The 19,936-nt window shown below is 42.7% G+C and overlaps 1 protein-coding gene across 1 annotated transcript in view; it reads right to left on the bottom strand.

Annotated features, from left to right (window-relative positions):
• STK24 (serine/threonine kinase 24) overlaps positions 1–19,936 on the bottom strand; it is a 75,300-nt gene that overhangs the window by 16,584 nt on the left and 38,780 nt on the right. Inside the window, exons 4-7 of the mRNA XM_068166497.1 lie at positions 17,837–17,945; positions 17,566–17,723; positions 1,504–1,689; positions 1,078–1,223 (exon numbers count right to left, since the gene is read on the bottom strand). Of these exons, the coding sequence (XP_068022598.1) occupies positions 1,078–1,223; positions 1,504–1,689; positions 17,566–17,723; positions 17,837–17,945 (599 nt within the window). The remainder of the gene's footprint in view (positions 1–1,077; positions 1,224–1,503; positions 1,690–17,565; positions 17,724–17,836; positions 17,946–19,936) is intronic.

Below are 19,936 nucleotides of genomic sequence, written 5' to 3'. Positions count from 1 at the left end.
TAATCTGGCTACTGTGCAAAAAGCAGTAAAAAATGTTTCTAGAAGTATATGAAAAGTAAAATGAGGACTAAGGATAATCTCCATCTTTTATTGAACACAGGGGGAAACACAGTGACACTGGTTGATAGCTGACTAAATATTATCCAGCAGTGAGCCCAGGTGGCCAAGATCAACAGCATTCTGGTTTGTGTCAGAAATAGTGTGGCCAGCAGAACTAGGCAAGTGATATATCACCCTGCACTTGGCACTAGCAAGGCCACACCTCCAACACTGTGTTCAATTTTGGGTTCCTCACTACAAAAAGACATTGAGGTCCTGCAGCATGTCCAGAGAAGGGTAAAGAAGCTATTGAAGGGTCTAGAGAAAACATCTTAAGAGGAGCAGATGAGGGAACTTGGTTCTTTGAGCTCAGGGGAGACCTTACGGCTCTCTGCAACTACCTGAAAGAAGGTTTTAGTAAAGTGGGGTTCAGTGTGTTCTCCAAGGTCACATATGATAGGACAAAAGGAAACTGACCCAAGTTGTGCCAGGGGAGGCTTAGGTTGGATATTAGGAAAAACTTCTCCACTAAAAGAATTGTAAAACACTGGAACAGAATGCCCTGGGAAGTCATGGAGTTGTTAACCCTGGAGGAATTTAAATGATATGCAGACATGGTGCTTAAGGGCATGGTTTAGTGCTGACTTAGCAGTGTTTGGTTAATGGTTGGATTTGATCTTAAAGGTTTCTTTCAGCCAAAATGATTCCATGCTTCTATAATGGGCTCTAGTAAATTGGTCCAACATAAAAATATTCCTTGGTTTGTGAAGTTGGTCTTCCAGCAAGCCACATCAACTCACCCTTTTATTAATTTAATAAAAAGACTGCTGTGGAAGCAGAAGAGGGGAAAGCAGGCTCAGACACAACGTTACATTATCTCACAAGCACCCCTTTGCAGGTCTGACAGCAAGATTTCATTAGTTTACCAAGGCTGCTAAGCTGAAAAGCTGTAAATAATAGAAGGCTCACCTACGTGCTACAAATAGCTACTCGGCACCTATAGTTACGAAGGATATTTTACAGACTCATCAAACTTACCTATCTGAATCGTCAGAACTGGAGTCGTCATGACTTTGTTCAGCCTTCCATCTCTTGTGTCTATCAATAAGGTCAGTCAGGTAGGAAGTTTTCTTTGAGTTTCGCAAAATAAATTTGTGTTTTAAGAGCTCTTTCGCACTAGGTCTCTTCAAAAAAATAAATCAAAAAAATACTGGTTTAGAAAGTATTCAGTGACTCACTGTAAAAAGGTTAAGAAATTCAGACTTCAGGCTTGATACAAATATATACAATATCTAAAAAATTTAAAAAAAAAAGGAGGAAAAAAAACCCCCACAACCACCAAACCCAAAACACTCAGCATGCTGGTAGTGAATATACTGCCCCATATCAGAAGAGTTGAACTGCACTCATTCATGGACCCCAGTCAAGTTCTCTACTATACATTGACAAACAGATGAAACTCACAAAGCTTGGGTCCTTGTTTAGGCAGGCCTCAACAAATTCTTTGAGGGATTTACTGAAATTTCCTTCCAGTGTTGGTGGATTGTTCTTTGGAATGAGGAACAAGACCTTCATTGGATGCAATTCTGAATGAGGTGGCTCTCCTTTTGCGAGTTCTATGGCTGTTATGCCTAATGACCATATATCTGCCTGTAAGAAACAGTGCTGTTAAGATGAGGTTGGAGAAAGAGAAATAACAGTATTGTTTGCTGTCATGGTCTAATCTCAGCTGACAACTAAGCACCATGCAGCCACTCACTCCCCCCCACCCTTCCCCAGCAGGAATTAGAAGAGTAAAAGAAAGAAAACTCATAGGTTGAGACAAGAACAGTTAGTAACTGCAATAAAATCCATCAGCATCATTATTATTATTACAAGCATAAATTTTTTTAAGTAATGGTAAAGTTGTTACAAACTAGCATTTTATCCACCATATCCAAGTGTAATATGTAAATATGGGGTAAGACTCAAACATTGGCATAAAGGTAAATAAAACATGCACAAGATTTTCCTTCAACAAGCATTAGCTAGTATTACCATTAGAAACTTATTAGATTAGCCTGTAATTTTCCTGGGGTTTAACACTGTCTTATAGATCATTCTCATTTACAGATTGGAGAAATGTGGTCTACAACAGCGTAATTCAACTGTTTAAACTGAAACAGTTGACTAAAACAAGTTAAGTATTTGGTCCAAGTACCTTCTGAAACATTGACAGTAGTTTTCTACCACTTATGCTTTGCAGACCTTCTCCTGTGAGCCATGTCTTGCAGGCCAAGAAGATCAGATCTGAAGCAAACTTCTCTAAATAACATCTATGCAAAATGCAGGTGACCTCTGACTAACTCATACAGGGGTACAAACTGATAGCTGCAATGTAGGTTGGACTGCCTAACTAAAACCAAGCAACCAAGCTCCTTCTTCCTTGTTCAGACAACATTCTACTGTTAGGAGTTTAGTTAGTTAATTTTACAACTAGGTATAGAAAAAAATAATCAACTAGTGTTGTCGGACAAGAGGGGACATGGGTCCCAGGAACACCTGTGCAATTCAGGCCTTGAAGAATTCTCTGTTGATAATATACTGGCGGAGAGGAGATGTGAGAAAGTGCTGATTGCTTGGTATGCTGAAGTCCAGCTGCCCCAGAGATGGGAGGCAAGCAAGATAAGGAGGAGGCGAGATCTGGGAAAGAGAGCAATTAGGCCGGATAGAAGAATTCCACAGAGTTGTGAAAACAATGATGTAACCTTTTAGAGAGCAACCAATAGTATGTTGCCAAGTGGGCATAATTATAGCAAACTGTATATGTGTCTGATGCTCAATAAAGTGGAATCCGCTGATCAAATTGGTCGTTAGAGCGGCCCCCTTCTTGCAGTAAGTGGCGCCCGAACAGGGACCCTAATGAAGACAAACGTTAGGGTTTAAGAAGTTCTTCGGGACGTTGGGAGATTCGCAGTAAGCCGGGAGGCAAGAAGACGGCCGGCCCGGGATAGCAGTACCGGAGGCTGCAAGAAAAGGGAAGACAGCCTTGAAGCCGAAGACGCTGTAGAGCCGGAAACTGCTTAAACGAGGACTGTGCGCACAGGTATTAACGTTTAAATACGGTTATGGATAGGCAGGCAGCGTATGATTTATTTAAATGCTTTTTAGAAAAGCGACAGTGTAAGTTAAATTTTAAAAAGGAGTTGGTGCCGTTGTTAAGCTATGCAGGAGAGTTAGGATATTTTAAGGACCCAAATGAGGTGTTTGAAAGATTGCAGTGGAAAAAGTCTGGACAAGACTTGTGGCTGCATGGCTTAGATGATGAAAAACGAGCAAAGGAGTGTGGAAAATGGTGGAAGATGGTTATGACAGCATTGGATCAGCATCGTGCTGAGCAAATGGCAGCTTATCAAGCCAGGGTACGATTAGATTATACGGACCCAAATGGAGCAAGTGTTACACATGCTGGGTTGCCTTTGTCAGAAGAGGTTCAGGATTATTTAAGAAAGGAGAAGGCTGCGTGTGTAAAAGGGTTAGGTGGCAGAGTCGAATTACAATCTGTAACACAGGACTCTGCTGGGGAGTCTTCCCCGTCTCTTTTAGCTGAGCAAATTGTACAGGACAAGAAAGTAGGTGAGGGAGAGAAGACAAACAGGGCGATAGATCCTGGAGGTAGTGTTAAAGATCATGCAAGAAAGCACACAGAGTATTGGCGAAAGGTTGCAGAGCACTTAAACGCCGAAGGAGATCAGGAAGGGTTCAGCCGGCTGGCTGTTTCACATCAAGCTTTTCCAGTAATGTATACACAGGTCCCTGGGGAGCAGAATGTTGTCCAGGCTGATGTAACCCAATTGCCATGGAAATTGTTATCTCAATTAAGACAGACTGCGAGTCAGTTTGGGGTTCAATCTGAACCAGCTAGACAGATGATTGATTTTATTTACATGAACTATAATATGTTACCTAGAGATTCTTATAATGTTATGAAGCTGATCCTAACAGCATCTCAATTTATGACATTTTTGAATGAGTGGGAACACCTAGCTAGACAATCAGCTGGAGTACAAAGACAGCAAAACGACCCACTATTTGATGTAACAGTAGATCAGTTGTGTGGAACGGGACAGTATGAGAGACCAGAGTTACAGGCACTTTTACAGCTGCCTGTTTTGCAAGCATCAGCCCAGATAGTAAGGATGGCTTTTGACAAGCAGAAGGATGGAAATGCAAATCCTCACTATATGGGAATTAAGCAAGGTAGACAGGAACCTCTTGGTGAATTTGTGGATAAGTTGCTTGCCACACTTAGAGCAGCAAGCGTAGGAGAAGGTATCCGAGAGGCAATTTTAAGGCAGTGTTTAATGCAGAATGGGAACCAGCAGACGCAGCAGCTTATTACATCAGCAGATCCTAGATGGACGGTAGCCGAATTGTTGCAGAGGGCTCAGGACTTGCCAAGCAATCCGATGGCCATGTTGACGGAGGTGATTGATAAGGGATTACAAAAACAGGCTGAGGTGTTGTCAATGACAATGACAAAACAGCTTGAGCATAGTCAGCAGGTTATGGCAGCCTTAGTACCTTTGCGCACAGACTCGAAAGGGCAAGGCCGACCCTATAAGCAGTCATCAGACGAAATACAGTGTCATCGAAAAGCGTAAGGCGGAGATATCGTCTAAAGTAATGCCTGGACTTTTGGCCCATAGATCCGCTTTAGGGCATTTCCCTAGCGGAGATAGTTATTTTGATGAAGCTTGTTGGAGAGAATACAGGAACAAGCTGTGGGACTTGGTTATAGATGGTGATAAAACTGCTATAAAGCTGCAAAGTCGTGGCGAGAATGCATGAACTGTGTTAAAACCTACGAACTGAAACAGCGAATGGCTGCTGCAGTTAGAGCAACTTTGTCAGGACGAGATGCAGCGCCAGGTGTATCTGAGTTGCAGCTGAAAGATGTGTCTGAGAACTGTCGACCGATCGACCGGGGCCGCCCCCGATACATCTTGCGGCGACCACACCGCGTTTACCAGCCGTCACCACTGCCGTTTGCACACAGCGGGGAACCTTCCTCTGACATCGCCAGCGACGGCTCGGATTCGGAACACGACAACACCGGCAGCGAGGAATTCAAACAGCGCTGACTTTGCTTTACGGCCCCTCTTAGAAAAAATGGAGCGCTTGGAGGCTCGCGGTTACAGCGTTCCTGCCACCGCTCTCCTCCCGCGAGCCCTGCCGGCCCCCGCGGATACCGATGGCTCCGACCAAGGCGGTACCGGCTGACGCACCACCGACACCAACGGCACCGACAGTAGCAGCGGAGCAGCTGCCACGGCAGCAGCCCCCACCCCTTTCCCCCGCAGCGGCTTTAGCCGCACTACTCTGTTTTGATTTAAAGCAACAGTACTCATTTTGTCATTTCTGATTGTAACGTCTTTCAGAGATTTGTTATTTAGAGTTTTGTTAAGTTTTTCTAATAAGCATAATGAATAAGTAAGCATTTGGTATTTATAAGTACTTAGTACATAGTAATTGCAGTAAGGTGTATGCACTTAGTTAAGAGTTCAAATTGTAAGATTTTCTTTTGGTTCGAACCTTCTTAGTTGTCTGCCTAGGCATTTCAAAGGAGCTCCATGTAATATAGTTAACGAATGTATAAACAGTTTTTAATTTTGGAAAGTGTTTTTTAGTTAATGTAACAATTTTATTTCTTTTTAGACACTGATTTGATGGATTAATTTTAACATAGTTTTTTAAGGGTTTAAGGATTTTTGGTATTAGCATAAGTTAAGGTTTGTAGTAAATAGGTATTAATTTTGACAACTATTCCTTCACTAATGTGCAGAAGAACCAAGACTGAGAGGAAACAGCATTTCCCATGAAGTCGAACATCGATCACAATAACTGTTATGATAATCTGGGGTCAAAAGCATCAATCAAAAAAAAAAAAAAAAAATTAAAAAAAAAAAAATTTGTCCTGAATGCTGAATTTGAAAATAGGCAGTTTGGACTGGTAAATACAGAAAACCTATTCTGTGGTGAGAAAAAGGATTTAAATCCCCATGGAAAATTATTGAAAGGGATTGGCATAAGTGGGAAATAAAGACTAGAGAAATTTTAGTTGGGAAATATCAGGAATAATTAAAAGGATTAGTAAAAGGAAAAGTAAGAGACATAAGATTTTGAAGGCAGAGGAATTGAAATAACAAAAGCACAATGGGAAATGGTAAACGAACTAACCAAGGAAGTAGAGAAGAGACTCCAAATGGAATTTTGAAGTGGGTTAAGGAGTTAAAAAATCTGTAGGGCTCCTGAAGAATGTAACTGCTGCCGAGAAGAAAATACACCCGGCTGCTGGTTGCACCCCAGCAGGCCGAGGAGGCAGAGTTCACATATACTTGGTGGAGCCTAATTTTAATCCTAACCCTATTTGTACATAAGTAGTCCAATCGAAATCAAAAACCACGTTCCCATGTGTGGAATCTTGATCAGACCAGAGAGAAAAGACTTGAACTTGAAAAAGCAATGGTAAATTTTTCTGCTACAGTTGAAATCATAGTAAATGCAAGCACAGATGCAATAAAAGTGCAGCAAATTGAAATCAATAGTCTCTCGAAAATATCTACTCAGAATAGATTAGCTTTGGATTTTTTATATGTTAAGGAAGGAGGTGTATGTGTAGTCATAAATGTAACTTGTTGTAGTTATGTTAATCTAGATGAACGAGTGGAAACAGATTTACAGGCGATTGTAAACCACAATCAGATATTACATCAGATTTCTTTAGATGATACTTCTTGTGGATTTAAAGAAATGTGGGATAAATTAACTTTCTGGTTACCAAATCTAAATTGGCTTGAACATTTGTTTGTAATATTGTTGGAATAATTGTAATATTGCTATGCATAATACTCTGCAATTGTTGTTACAAAATACTAAGACCTTTAAGTAAGATTGCTCATGTCAATGAGTTACAAGTAGAGAATTATGATCAGAATGTGATCAGAACAGATGAACTTAATTATGATCCAATTAAGAAGGTTCTGAAATATCTGGAAATTTTAACACAAATCAATGGTGACAAAAAAAAAAAAAAAAAAAAAAAAAAAAAAAAAAAAAAAGGGGGAATTGTGATGAATATACCGGTGATTCGTGTTAAAATTGTAAGACTTAGAGTGCACTGGGATTAAGGGTCAGGATCTTGTGAGGCCTGTTTAGAGGATAAAGAGAAAGAAACCTATCTTGCAGACTTGCAAGGACACTGTCTGGTTAATTGGAGACATCACGGCTGAGAAGGAGCTGTCTTAAAGATAAACATTCAGAACTGGGAATTTGTTTTCTTCAGATAAGAAGCCTGCACAATTGGGCATGTGTGAAAGTGGATGCTCTGACCCTTACCACACTGAATGTAGGGAGAAGGGATTTGACCACCTATTCTAAGACTATCATATGCCTCCCTTCTATTTAGCATAAGTTTTCTTATATAGATGATGAAGCTATATAAGATGAAGAAAACTATTGTAAGGTTGCTTTTTGGGTGAAGTTGGTACCAATAAGAGATCAGTATTACTAGGATGAGCAAAAACACATTATTATGGGTAATTTTATATTGGGCAAAGCAATGAAGCTCTTTTGCTCTTGCTGATTGCCTGCAAGTTTTCTGTCTGTGAAGCCAGAGCCTGGCCAGATCTACCTTTACAGATTAAAGAAATCTTGCTACCATTAAACAAATTATGATTTTTGACCATCCTAGAGAAAATAAAGATGCAACATAACAGGTAATAATGAATTGACTGAACTTTTTCAGACATGTCTGATAGGGATACCCAGACTTAATGTAAATATGTTTGTTAATTATAGTAGTAAGTTTTAAGGTTCTTAGGTATCATTGTACTCATTTTGATTATTGTTAAAGTTGTTTATAATTGTATTATGCAAAGTGTTCAAAGAATAACTTCCAAGGCCTTACTTGCACAAAAGAAAAACGGGGGAATTGTTGTCGGACAAGAGGGGACATGGGTCCCAGGAACACCTGTGCAATTCAGGCCTTGAAGAATTCTCTGTTGATAATATACTGGCGGAGAGGAGATGTGAGAAAGTGCTGATTGCTTGGTATGCTGAAGTCCAGCTGCCCCAGAGATGGGAGGCAAGCAAGATAAGGAGGAGGCGAGATCTGGGAAAGAGAGCAATTAGGCCGGATAGAAGAATTCCACAGAGTTGTGAAAACAATGATGTAACCTTTTAGAGAGCAACCAATAGTATGTTGCCAAGTGGGCATAATTATAGCAAACTGTATATAAGATGTGTCTGATGCTCAATAAAGTGGAATCCGCTGATCAAATTGGTCGTTAGAGCGGCCCCCTTCTTGCAGTAAACTAGTGTACCATCAAATTAATGAAATGACATTTTGTTAACCCATGTTGCACAACTGCCATCTCACACTGAGGAGAAGATTACATAAGTATATAAGCTCTGAGTTTCATTTATCTAATAACAGCATTATCAGCTAAGCTCTCAAGTCTGAATATAATTGTGAGCAATTTCTCTCTAGCAGGAACGTTATTCTTGGTTATGAAAGAAAATCATCACCTGCAGAGACAAGTCTTCATGGTAACAACTGGGCATTATTAGTTCCAATTTTTCTGAATTTCAGTTTCTCAAGAGGAACATATTCAGGTCATGACTTTTTTCCTGCCAGACTTTCTGTCACAGATGGAGCTTGTGTATATGTAAGTATAAAAATCAAATTTATGTGTACATGTGCATAGACACCCACATGCACACACAGCGGTGTAAAAACACTTTGTCCCCTCCTTCATTCATTCACAGCTTTCTGCTTCTAGTGACCTTCCTCCACAAAAAACAAACTATACAAGTCCAACACTACAGCTGCATACTCAACTCTCTGAAGTCCAGGATGGGTTCTGGAAGCCCATTCCTGTTGGAAGCGTCAAGAATAAACTCCCCAAATTTCCCTGGAAATGTATGTCTCTATTCACAGATAGGAAAGGACCTCAAAATAGGAATTAAGTACTAATTCCATGTGTTTCTGACCAGGCATTTCTAGGATGTGCTTCTCTGTGACAATGAAACACCAGAACAGGCACAAATCAGTTCTCCAAATGGGGATGGAGAAGCATGAGCTTAAGAAGAAATTATGCTGTATCACCACTGTTTTACAAGATATTGCAATTTTTACAGTTTCAAATCTTGAACAAAAATTAGTCTTCCAAGTTCAGTTAAGAGTCAGCAAATTACTGGTAATTGCTATTTATTGCAGTGCTGCCATGAGGTTTTCCTCTTCCATTCTAGAGAGTAAAAATTTAGCTTGACCTGGAAGCTCCTGTAAGGATCTTTCTGTAAGATCCTGTAAGGATCTTTCTTTCAGTCTGGAGAAAAGAAGGCTCTGAGGTGACCTAATTGTGGCCTTCCAGTATCTGAAGGGGGCCTACAAGAAAGCTGGGGAGGGGCTTCTCAGGATATCAGGTAGTAATAGGACCAGGGGGAATAGAATGAAGCTGGAGGTGGGGAGATTCAGACTGGATGTGAGGAAGAAGCTCTTCACCGTGAGAATGGTGAAGCCCTGGAATAGGTTGTCCAGGGAGGTGGTTGAGGCCCCATTCCTGGAGGTGTTTAAGCCCAGGCTGGATGAGGCTCTGGCCAGCCTGATCTAGTGTGGGGTGTCCCTGCTCATGGCAGGGGGCTTGGAACTAGATGATCCTTGTGGTACCTTGATTCTATGTCAAAAATCACATACCTTGATTATTTCTGAGGCAACAAAGACAAGTGTTGGAATGCCTTGCATATATACCTTGCAATATATGTTCTAAGAAAGAATAGGAATCTCTTAAAGACATAACACTATTTGGGAATGGGACTGAAGAAAGCAAGAATGGAATGGACAAAATCTCTATGGAGGTAAAAGAATACAGAGCTCACATATGCATAAAGCAGTCATAGTATCATGGTATCAGTCAGGGTTGGAAGGGAAAGTCCAAAAACCTCTCCCGTAATTTTGAGAACACAGTATTGGGAACCTAAACTGGGACTTGGTCTGACATTGTTATGGGTTTTTTTAGAAGAAAGAAATACACAAAATGTATGCATTTGCCAAATCCTGAAATAAACCATCATGCTTCAAAAATGCATGATTTTTAATCTATGACAAAAAGCCTGCTTCTCTGCCTTAACAAAAGAGAAAAGATAATGATAGTATTTATGTTCCCATAACATACATTTGGGGGGAAAATAAAGACTGTACAGAAAATCAGCAACTTACATTAAATATTCATGACTTTCACATTATTTTAAGAGACATTAATGTGAATGCTATAATATCATAAAGTAATGCTACAAAAATATACGGTTTTAACCAAAAGCATTTTAGGTGCTTCACACGAGGAAATCTCTCAAAGGTTTGTCTCTTCAATACTGAAATCCGTGTTTGACAGAACAGATAACTCAGGTGGACAGCTGAGGTGCAACTTGTATATCTTAATATCCAAAATGGCTTCAAATAGAAATCAATATACTTGAATAATAGTTTTTGCATGAGTTGTGTGGATAATACTGTGTAAGCCATGGTGAGGAAACCCACCAACTAGCCATAATATTAAGACAGTGGATAATAGTACAGAATCAACAGGAGAACTCAAGCTTTAAGGCAGTAACTAGCAATATTAGACCTCAGGGTGCACGTAGCTTCCTTTAGCCTGGTTAGTAGTTTTGGTTTGCCTTGCACAGCCAGGCTTTTCAGCAGTCAGCAGGAGCAAAGACATCAGTACAATCAGAAAAGCAGCAACTAACAATTTAACTGTTGGTGTGAGGCATACAGTATATGAAGAAAGATGCAGAACGGCATGAAAGAAGCAGATGAACTGTGCCCAAGGTAGTGTCAACAGGACACTTCCAATCTTTTTCGGCCAGGAAGCCAACAGTGGGTAGGAAGTAAGCAGATTTCCAGACCTTGTTCTTATGGGTGACTTTTAACTTGACTGATACCTGCTGGGAACTTAACACAGCAGAGAGGAGGCAGTCTAGGGGGTTCTTAAAGTGTATAGAAGACAGCTTCTTACCCCAGTTCCTTTGTGAGCCTATCAGGGGTAAGGCTTTGCTTGACCTCCTTTTTACCAATAGAGAAGGGCTGGTGGGAGATGTGGTGGTTGGAGGCTGTCTGGGGTCCAGTGACCATGAGGTAATTGGGTTTTCAATATGCAGTCAAGCTAAGAGGGGCAGCAAAAAAACCTCCACTCTGGACTTCCGGAGGGCAGACTTCAGGTTAGTCAAGGAACTAACCCAGAAGGTACCTTGGGAAACAGCCCTTAAAAACAAAGGGGTCCGGGAGGGCTGGGCCTACTTCTAGAAAGAAATCCTGAAGGCTCAGGAACGGGCTGTGCTGGAAGATGAGCCGCCAGGGCAGACGGCCAGCCTGGATGGGCAATGAACTTCTAAAGGAATTAAGGGGAAAAAAGAGGGTGTATCATCTTTGGAAGAAAGGTGAGGCAACCCATGGAATGTTTAAGGATGTTGCTAGCTCATGTAGGAAAAAAATTAGAGAGGCAAAAGCCCATTTAGAGCTTAGACTGGCGTCTACTGCGAAGGACAACAAAAGTCTTTCTATAAATATATTAATAGCAAGAGGAGGGGCAAGGACAACCTCCACCCCTTGGTGGACACCGAGGAGAACATAGTAACAAAAGATGAGGAAAAGGCAGAGGTACTTAACACCTTCTTTGCCTCAATTTTAATAGCAGGATAGGTTGTTTAAGCAGAGTACCTCAAATCATTAGATAAAGTAGAAAAAAATATAGAAGACTTAGCAGCTAAGACACCAGCTTAGAATACTTCTGAGGAAGACAATTTATGCCCAGCCTGTCAGAAAGGTAAATTTGCCTCTTCAAAAAAAAAAAAATTGGTGAAAAACTTACAGATACAGCTTGGCTTTAACAAACTACATCACTATAAAACAACCTGTTGCTTCTTTTTTTTAATGGGTAGCATAGTAGTTTTTTTTATAAGTCCTGCTAAGTTCAAAGAACAAAAATATGCTGACCCTAATCAGTCACTACATTACAGGTCTTCTCTCACTACCATAAATATCATTCTCTAACTTAATTTCTTTCTGATTTGTGAGTTAAGAGTGATTTGCAGGAAAGTCCTCAATTAAACCAATCAATCCTGGACAACTGGCCTCCTGAGCTGGTTAATTCTATTCTATTCAGCAGGGCAAAACCCAATACTGGCCAACTGTAATGGGTTGGGGCAGACCCCCTCCCCACCACGCGCAGAATGACTCAAACAAACGGATTGCAAAGGTGATGGAAAGTTTAAATAGAACGGTGAGTGCGTGCAGGAAAAAAAAACCAACTAGAAATACAGTGACGAGAGAAAAGAACCCAAAACAGACCCAGAGAAATCCCATCCCCACCTGAGGGTACACCCGAGACCCCCAGGGCTCCTTCTTCCCCCTCCCATTGCTAGGCTAGTCTCAGCTGGCCAGATCTGAGACTGCCCATCCCCCCGTGGCCTTGGGCCTAGCCAGGCCCAAAGCCAGGAGATCTCTCCCCCATGTTACCGGCTGATGGAGGAGGAAGAAAAAGAGGAAGTGCCAGACCCCGCCGCGAAACTTATAGTGGTGCAAGGGATCATGGTAGGAAATAACCTAATTTCCTGTGTCCACCCACTGGGCTGGACTTCTGGACACAGGAAACACCCCTGTAGCAGAGGGCAGCCAGCCCAAACTACGACAGGGGCCACCCCTTATTTCAAACCATGATGCCTGCACCCAAACACATCATCAAATCAGAAAACTGATGACATGTCCGGCGAAGTCCGTGTCTTCATCTGGGCGTCCACTCAAACAGTCTCTCAGTCAGGCTCTAGTGTCTGTCCATTCCAGTTCTTCTTCCTTCATCCAATGGAACCTCCCGGCGATGCAGAGCTCATTCTCCTGCGGTGCAAGTTCTCCATGGATCTGTTGGGCATCCTGGTCACCTGGAACAGCCTCACAACTTCTCAGCCAAGCCTCTACTTTTCACCCATGGTCACTCGGCGGCATATTCTCCACCCCTGGGGCAGGCCAGTCGAAACCATCCAACCCACGACTGCCTTTTTCAATCCATCCAGGGTGCCGCAACCAACCGCTTCCAACTGCGGTCCAACTACACGGATGCTTGTCCGAGGTACTCCGCCCCCCCACTAGGCATACCCGTACCAAGGCAAGACAGCATCCGGCTGCACACCCCGCCCCCGGAAAGGGAGGGGCTGCACCACAGCTCACTGAGAAGAAGGGAGGTGGAGCCAGGTGCTCGGCGCCATTTTCGGAACTCGTCCGAAAAAGTCGGGGAAGAGACTAGGGCCGGGCCCGCCGCAGCCCGAGCGCACGGCCGGGTCCGCCGCCGCCGCTCGCCATGCAGCAGGGCTCCGCCCACCTCTGCCGCCGCGGCGCAGAATCAAAATCACCTCCACCCCTCGGACACTCAAACGGCTTCTCCAGCGAAAGCCATACGCGCGTTCTCAGAGCCCTTGAAAACGGCTTTCCAGCTGGAGTCCCCGTCGGCCCCCCGGGGCTTCGGGAGCTGGCTCGCCCGCTCGCAGCGGCTGGCTCTATTCCCGCAGCGAGAACAGACCTGACTCTGATCTGCTCGCTGCTGCCCCTCCCCCACTTCACTGCCCGCCGCGGAGAAGGGGCAGGTTCCGCGTTCTCAAGCGGTACCCCGATGCCGATGGTCGAGTACCACCCCTGCCTGAAATAGCAGAAGGTCCGTGCCACCGGCAGCGCACCAGTCATCCCCCCACAATCCACAAGAACTTACACAGCCGCCCCGGCAACATCACTTGAGCCCCCAACTGCCAAACCCAAACCGACGCCCAGAACTGAATTTAAACTCTCCATCCTTTGCAATCGATCTGCAGAGTGGGCACAACAGCCAGCCCCACGTTGGGCGCCAAAATGTAATGGGTTGGGGCAGGCCCCCCCCTCCCCACCACGCACAGAATGACTCAAACAAATGGATTGCAAAGGTGATGGAAAGTTTAAATAGAACGGTGAGTGCGTGCAGGAAAAAAAAACAACCTAGAAATATAGTGACGAGAGAAAAGAACCCAAAACAGACCCAGAGAAATCCCATCCCTACCTGAGGGTACACCCGAGACCCCCAGGGCTCCTTCTTCCCCCTCCCATTGCTAGGCTAGTCTCAGCTGGCCAGATCTGAGACTGCCCATCCCCCCGTGGCCTTGGGCCTAGCCAGGCCCAAAGCCAGGAGATCTCTCCCCCATGTTACCGGCTGACGGAGGAGGAAGAAAAAGAGGAAGTGCCAGACCCCGCCGTGAAACTTAGAGTGGTGCAAGGGATCATGGTAGGAAATAACCTAATTTCCTGTGTCCACCCACTGGGCTGGACTTCTGGACACAGGAAACACCCCTGTAGCAGAGGGCAGCCAGCCCAAACTACGACACCAACACAGCAACTACACAATAGAAATTGATTGCAGCTCAGTGGGACTACACTATGAAGAGGACAGTCCTGTCTAACACAGAATCACAGAATCAACCAGATTGGAAGAGACCTCGAAGATCATCAAGTCCAACTGATCATCCAACCCTAACTAATCAACTAGACCATGGCACCAAGTGCCTCATCCAGTCTCCTCTTAAACACCTCCAAGGATGCTGACCCCACCAGCTCCCTGGGCAGCCTATCCCAATGGCCAATCACTCTTTCTGTGAAGAACTTCTTCCTAACATCCAGTCTAAACCTCCCTTGGTGCAGCTTGAGACTGTGTCATCTTGTTCTGGTGCTGGTTGCCTGGGAGAAGAGACCAATCCCCACCTGGCTACAACCTCCCTTCAGATAGTTGTAGACAGCAATAAGGTCTGCCCTGAGCCTCCTCTTCTCCAGGCTAAGCAACCCCAGACTCTCCTTGTGCTTGGGCTTGTGCTCCAGACACCTCCCCAGCTTTGTTGCCCTTCTCTGGACATGTTCCAGCAACTCAACATCTTTCATAAACTGAGGGGCCCAGAACTGGAAGCAGGATTCAAGGTGTGGCCTAACCACTGTTGAGTACAGGGGCAGAATGACTTCCCTGCTTCTGCTGGCCACACTGTTCCTAATGAAGACCAGGATGCCATTAGCCTTCTTGGCCACCTGGGCACACTGCAGGCTCATGTTCAGCCTACTGTCAACCACTACTGCCAGGTCCCTTTCTGCCTGGCTGCTCTCCAGCCACTCTGACCCCAGCCTGTAGCACTGCATGGGGTTGTTGTGGCCAATGTGCAGAACCCGGCACTTAGATGTGTTATATCTCATGCCGATGGACTCTGCCCATCTGTCCAGCCTGTCGAGGTCCCTCTGCAGAGCTCTCCTAACTTCTAGCAGATCAACACCTGCCCCCAGCTTGGTGTCATCTGCAAGCTTACTGATGATGGACTCAATCCCCTCATCCACATCAATGAAGATATTGAACAGGATGGGGCCCAGTACTGATCCCTGGGGGACACCACTAGTGACTGGCTGCCAGCTGGATGTGGCACCATTCACCACCACTCTCTGGGCTCAGCCCTCCAGCCAGTTCCTAACCCAGCACAGAGTGCTGCTGTCCAAGCCATGGGCTGACAGCTTGGTCAGGAGTTTGCTGTGGGGGACAGTGTCAAAGGCCTTGCTGAAGTCCAGGTAGGCTACACCCACAGACTTCCCCACATCCACCAGGCAGTCACCTGATCGTAGAAGGAGATCAGGTTGGTGAGGCAGGACCTGTCTGTCCTAAATCCATGCTGGCTGGGCCTGATCCCTTGGCCAACCTGTAGGTGCTCTGTGATTGCACACCTCTCAAGCTTAGCTAGTTTATGTAAGGAAAATGAGGTTAGATTTGGTTATCTGTGCTCTCACATATACATAACTATCAGCCTTCCCCACATCCACCCGGCACGTCACCTGATCATAGAAACAGAGGAAACAGACCAGCCTGTCTCATTGTGAGAGATGTGACCAGTCAACAAACCCCTACAAGGGGATCAGAGAAGATGGGCAAGGAAGATGAGCTTAAGGTAGAATAGGAAGAATGACGGCTAATTATAAATAAACGTGATCTTATCTCAACATAAGTGAGACCTGAGTGTGTCAGATACACAGCTGCATCAGTTTGTGCAAACAGCCTTCCTTGATACAATCAGCAGAGCGGTATCTTATGGAACTACCCAGAGGAGCATGGACAAGGGAGAAGAGAGGGGCAGCAAGGAGCTGTATTATCTAGCTATTATTAACAGAAATATTAAAACAAGTATGATAGTTTCAGGTTGTGCCTTTAAGAAAGATAGCTGCAAATTCTCTAGCTGAATAGTTGGCTGTAAATAGGAAAACAAGAAAGATAATTCTAAATTAATTCCATTGGTCAGATGAGTGGGATGTAGTTTTATGATCTTACATTCTTCTCTCACTCTGTCTCTTTCTGTTGGCATGCTGGCTGCTTTGCTGAAGGACTCTTATCAGCAAACTAGAGATAAGCATTTTCTAACAATGCTTTTGGACTAACTGAAATTCCCCCAACATCTCTCCTTTTCTATTTTCTTCTAATTAACCAGAGTTAAAAGGGAGGCGAGAGCTTACGAGGGGAACAGGGCAGAATCCTCCTGCCCAAGGAGGATTTCTCTGATGTTTTCTTTTTGTAAATACTTGTATAATATTGTAAACTCTGTATATTTCTGTACATATTCATTGCATTCCATTATTGCTTGTAAAATACAGCTTCTTCCCATTTCACTTCCCCAACTGAGTTCAGCTGAGCTTTTGTTGATGCGTGTGGGTTAAACTATCACACCAAGTAACCAAGAAGATAAACTTTGAAAAGAGCAACGGGCTTGAGCTGGAGTCAGTAAATGTATTCCTTCCTGGCAACTGGGCACACCTAGTATCATGCTGGTGAGCATATGGAGACCAGTCACAGTAATCACATATCTATTGTGATGCAACTGCATATTACAACTGGTATATTGTGCTAGTGCTGTGACTTCAGTACCATTGTACTGCTGCTGTACCACTCTGCTAAATCAAAATCCTGTGTAATGTGAATATGATATTCAACATTAAGCTCTCCCTGTATGAACTATTTAAAAGAAGATTGTCAGAGAGTAGCACAGATTTATGCAGCACACTTCCACAGATGAGTAACAGCACTTTCAAACAACACTTTCACACCTACCAAATCTATGTTCTTCAGCAGCGTTGGTGACTTTTTTTTTCCCTAAACCCAAGTGGAAGTATACTAACATTTTATATATATTTGCTCTCTTCTTTTTTTAGACAACCATCAAAAATATTCCCCAATAGAGTGTAACATTTCTTGCCATCTGGGTGGGCCTAATACACTAGGAAACTTTAGACATACGACATAAATGAGGAAAGCTTCTTTCCTTGCCAACACCTCTTAGCTGCTCGGTATCATCTAAACATGCACCTGTCTAAATACAGACAAAATTCTTGGCCACATTCTGAAGATCAACCTATCAAGTCAAAAAGGAAAGGACTTTGTCTAATGCCTGGAAATACCTTACCTTTGAATCATATGCTGATTGCTTTATTACTTCAGGTGCCATCCAAAATGGTGTTCCCACAAAGGTATTCCTCTTTATCTGTGTATCTGTTAGTTGTCCTGCTACTCCAAAATCTGCCAGTTTGACTTCTCCTTGTTCAGATAGCAATACATTGGCAGCTGGAATAAAGAAGAGGAAAGAGGGGAAATGATGACATTTAACATTGGGAGGGTGCTCATTTACATTGCATGAGCTCTTCTAATATTATTACAATACAAATAAAAAAAATTACCTTTAATATCTCTGTGTATTTTCTTTTCTGAATGCAAATAATCAAGTCCTTTGAGTATCTCCCTTAATATTGTAGCAATCTGGGTTTCATCGAGTGAGCCAGGTTCTAACTACAAGAAACAAAATGTTTTTATGTACATATATATAAAAGTATATTTGTGTGTGTCTAAAGGGGAAACAGAGAGAATAGAAATAACGCTGTTTCTATAAAAAGACTATAAAACTCCTTCAGTGACGCCTCAAAACCTCCATTGTGCTAACTTGGTGACATGAGATACAACTCAGAATATTCTTTTTTAAAACAAACAGATAGTTATAAACTAAGCTGCCTTGTGAACAATAGGCAAATAAATATTTTATGTACATAAAACACTTTTTAAAGTTTGGTGACAGCTCCACAAAGGCAGTTTCAAGTTACTGCTTTGTGGTCAGGTCATAGACACATACACTAAATTTGAAAAACTTATATACTCTGATTGTGAGCATTACACTGAACTCCACCAGCCCTTATATGGACCCAGATCTTGAAGCCTGACAAAGAAATTAAGGCATACAAGGTACCACATCAATCACACATATTACTATATACTACAAGGAACTTTGTGAAGCTCTTTAACTACAACTCAAACTGCTAGGCTGACAGAGCATTGCACATTTTAATAAAAAGTTAATTTTCCTCACATGAACCTGAAAGTATAAATCTGAAAATTGTTAGAACTAAAAGTTCCAAATCATTAAATTCTTTTAAGAAGAAATAGCAGTGGTAAAATAACTCAGAGCTCCCTTCAAGTGATATAAATTCCAAATGTGTGTGTACCACTAAGTCCAAAGGTACAGGGGAAAGGACACTACCCAGAGAGGCTTCTTAACCAGTAAGAGTATTCTAACTCACTCGACAACAGCAGTGACTGAAACACAAATCAAATTGTTGTATCTTGGAAGCTCTGCTATGTGACAGAGAAAGCAGTTCAAGTAAAAAAAATTCAGGTAAAAACTTAATCACATTAGTCAGAAACCCTCAACTAACATGAAGAAACAGAGGTAAAATTCTGTATAATGTAGACATTGTACATGTTTTACCTTTGCAGCTTTACTTGCAGTCTTTTTTGCTTTTCTTTGGCTTTGAGAATATGCACAATATTGCCACGCTCTCTGAAACCCACTAAGACTTTCTCTCAAGGCTTGGCTCCAGCTAGGCTGCAAGCACCAGTTCAAGAACTGGTAGCGTGATACAGCACATCTAATGAGGTAAAACCTCTTTTTGTCAGATGTTAGCTCTTCTTAGTGGGGAAGAAGGTGGTGAAAAGAGACTAAGGCTGAGGATATTAGTGCTTGTACCTCAGTCACAAAACTAAGTTGTACTCAAAGATGACCAACAATGTCACATTTAATGCAATTACTTGGCCTTTCTCTTGTGAGGCTTGATTTTCAAAACAGCCAGTGCAAATTCAATTACAGAAAACACCAGACTAACATGGCATGTATACACTTCAAACATGGAATTCCAGGTTCCCATTCAGTCTTGCCTTGAGTACATGAGAAACTCTGCCAGCTACCCAGCAGATTCCAGCTGTCCAGCAGATTCCAGCTGAGAACCATAATGTGGGCGTTAGAACTAGGAAAACACGCAGCGGAATGTAACTGGAAAGTGAATGAAGCACATCCAAGATGCTTAATACAGACTTACATGATGATTTCAGTCCTGTGGCACAATTTCTTCATTAACATTTTATGATATGACCAAAGGCTTTGTACTATTTCTAGGCAACAAACTTAGGGAATAAACACACTGCCATCACGCAAGTGAAATGTGTGTGATTAAAAAAAGACAAGGAAATATGATAACATCTGTTTTCTTCCTGCTCTTTTATATCTTTTAGAAGCTGAATACAGTAATAACTAATTTATGAAAGCAAACTCAGTTTCTAATTGCACTTCTGTCAGGAAGAAAATATCACAACAATAAACTTTTTTTCAGCAGATCTTTATGGGAAATATCAATTCCTACAGAAACACAGAACTCCTTCTAACAGGATGTGGAAACTAAATGGATTCCAAAAAGCAATTACAATTAAAATATGGCAGCACAACTACAGAAAAC

This window comes from Melanerpes formicivorus, unplaced genomic scaffold (assembly GCF_026170545.1).
Source record: "Melanerpes formicivorus ecotype bairdi unplaced genomic scaffold, bMelFor1.0.p_v2 SCAF_1, whole genome shotgun sequence".
NCBI classification, from domain to species: domain Eukaryota; kingdom Metazoa; phylum Chordata; class Aves; order Piciformes; family Picidae; genus Melanerpes; species Melanerpes formicivorus.
This window is presented reverse-complemented; position numbering and strand designations above follow the sequence as displayed.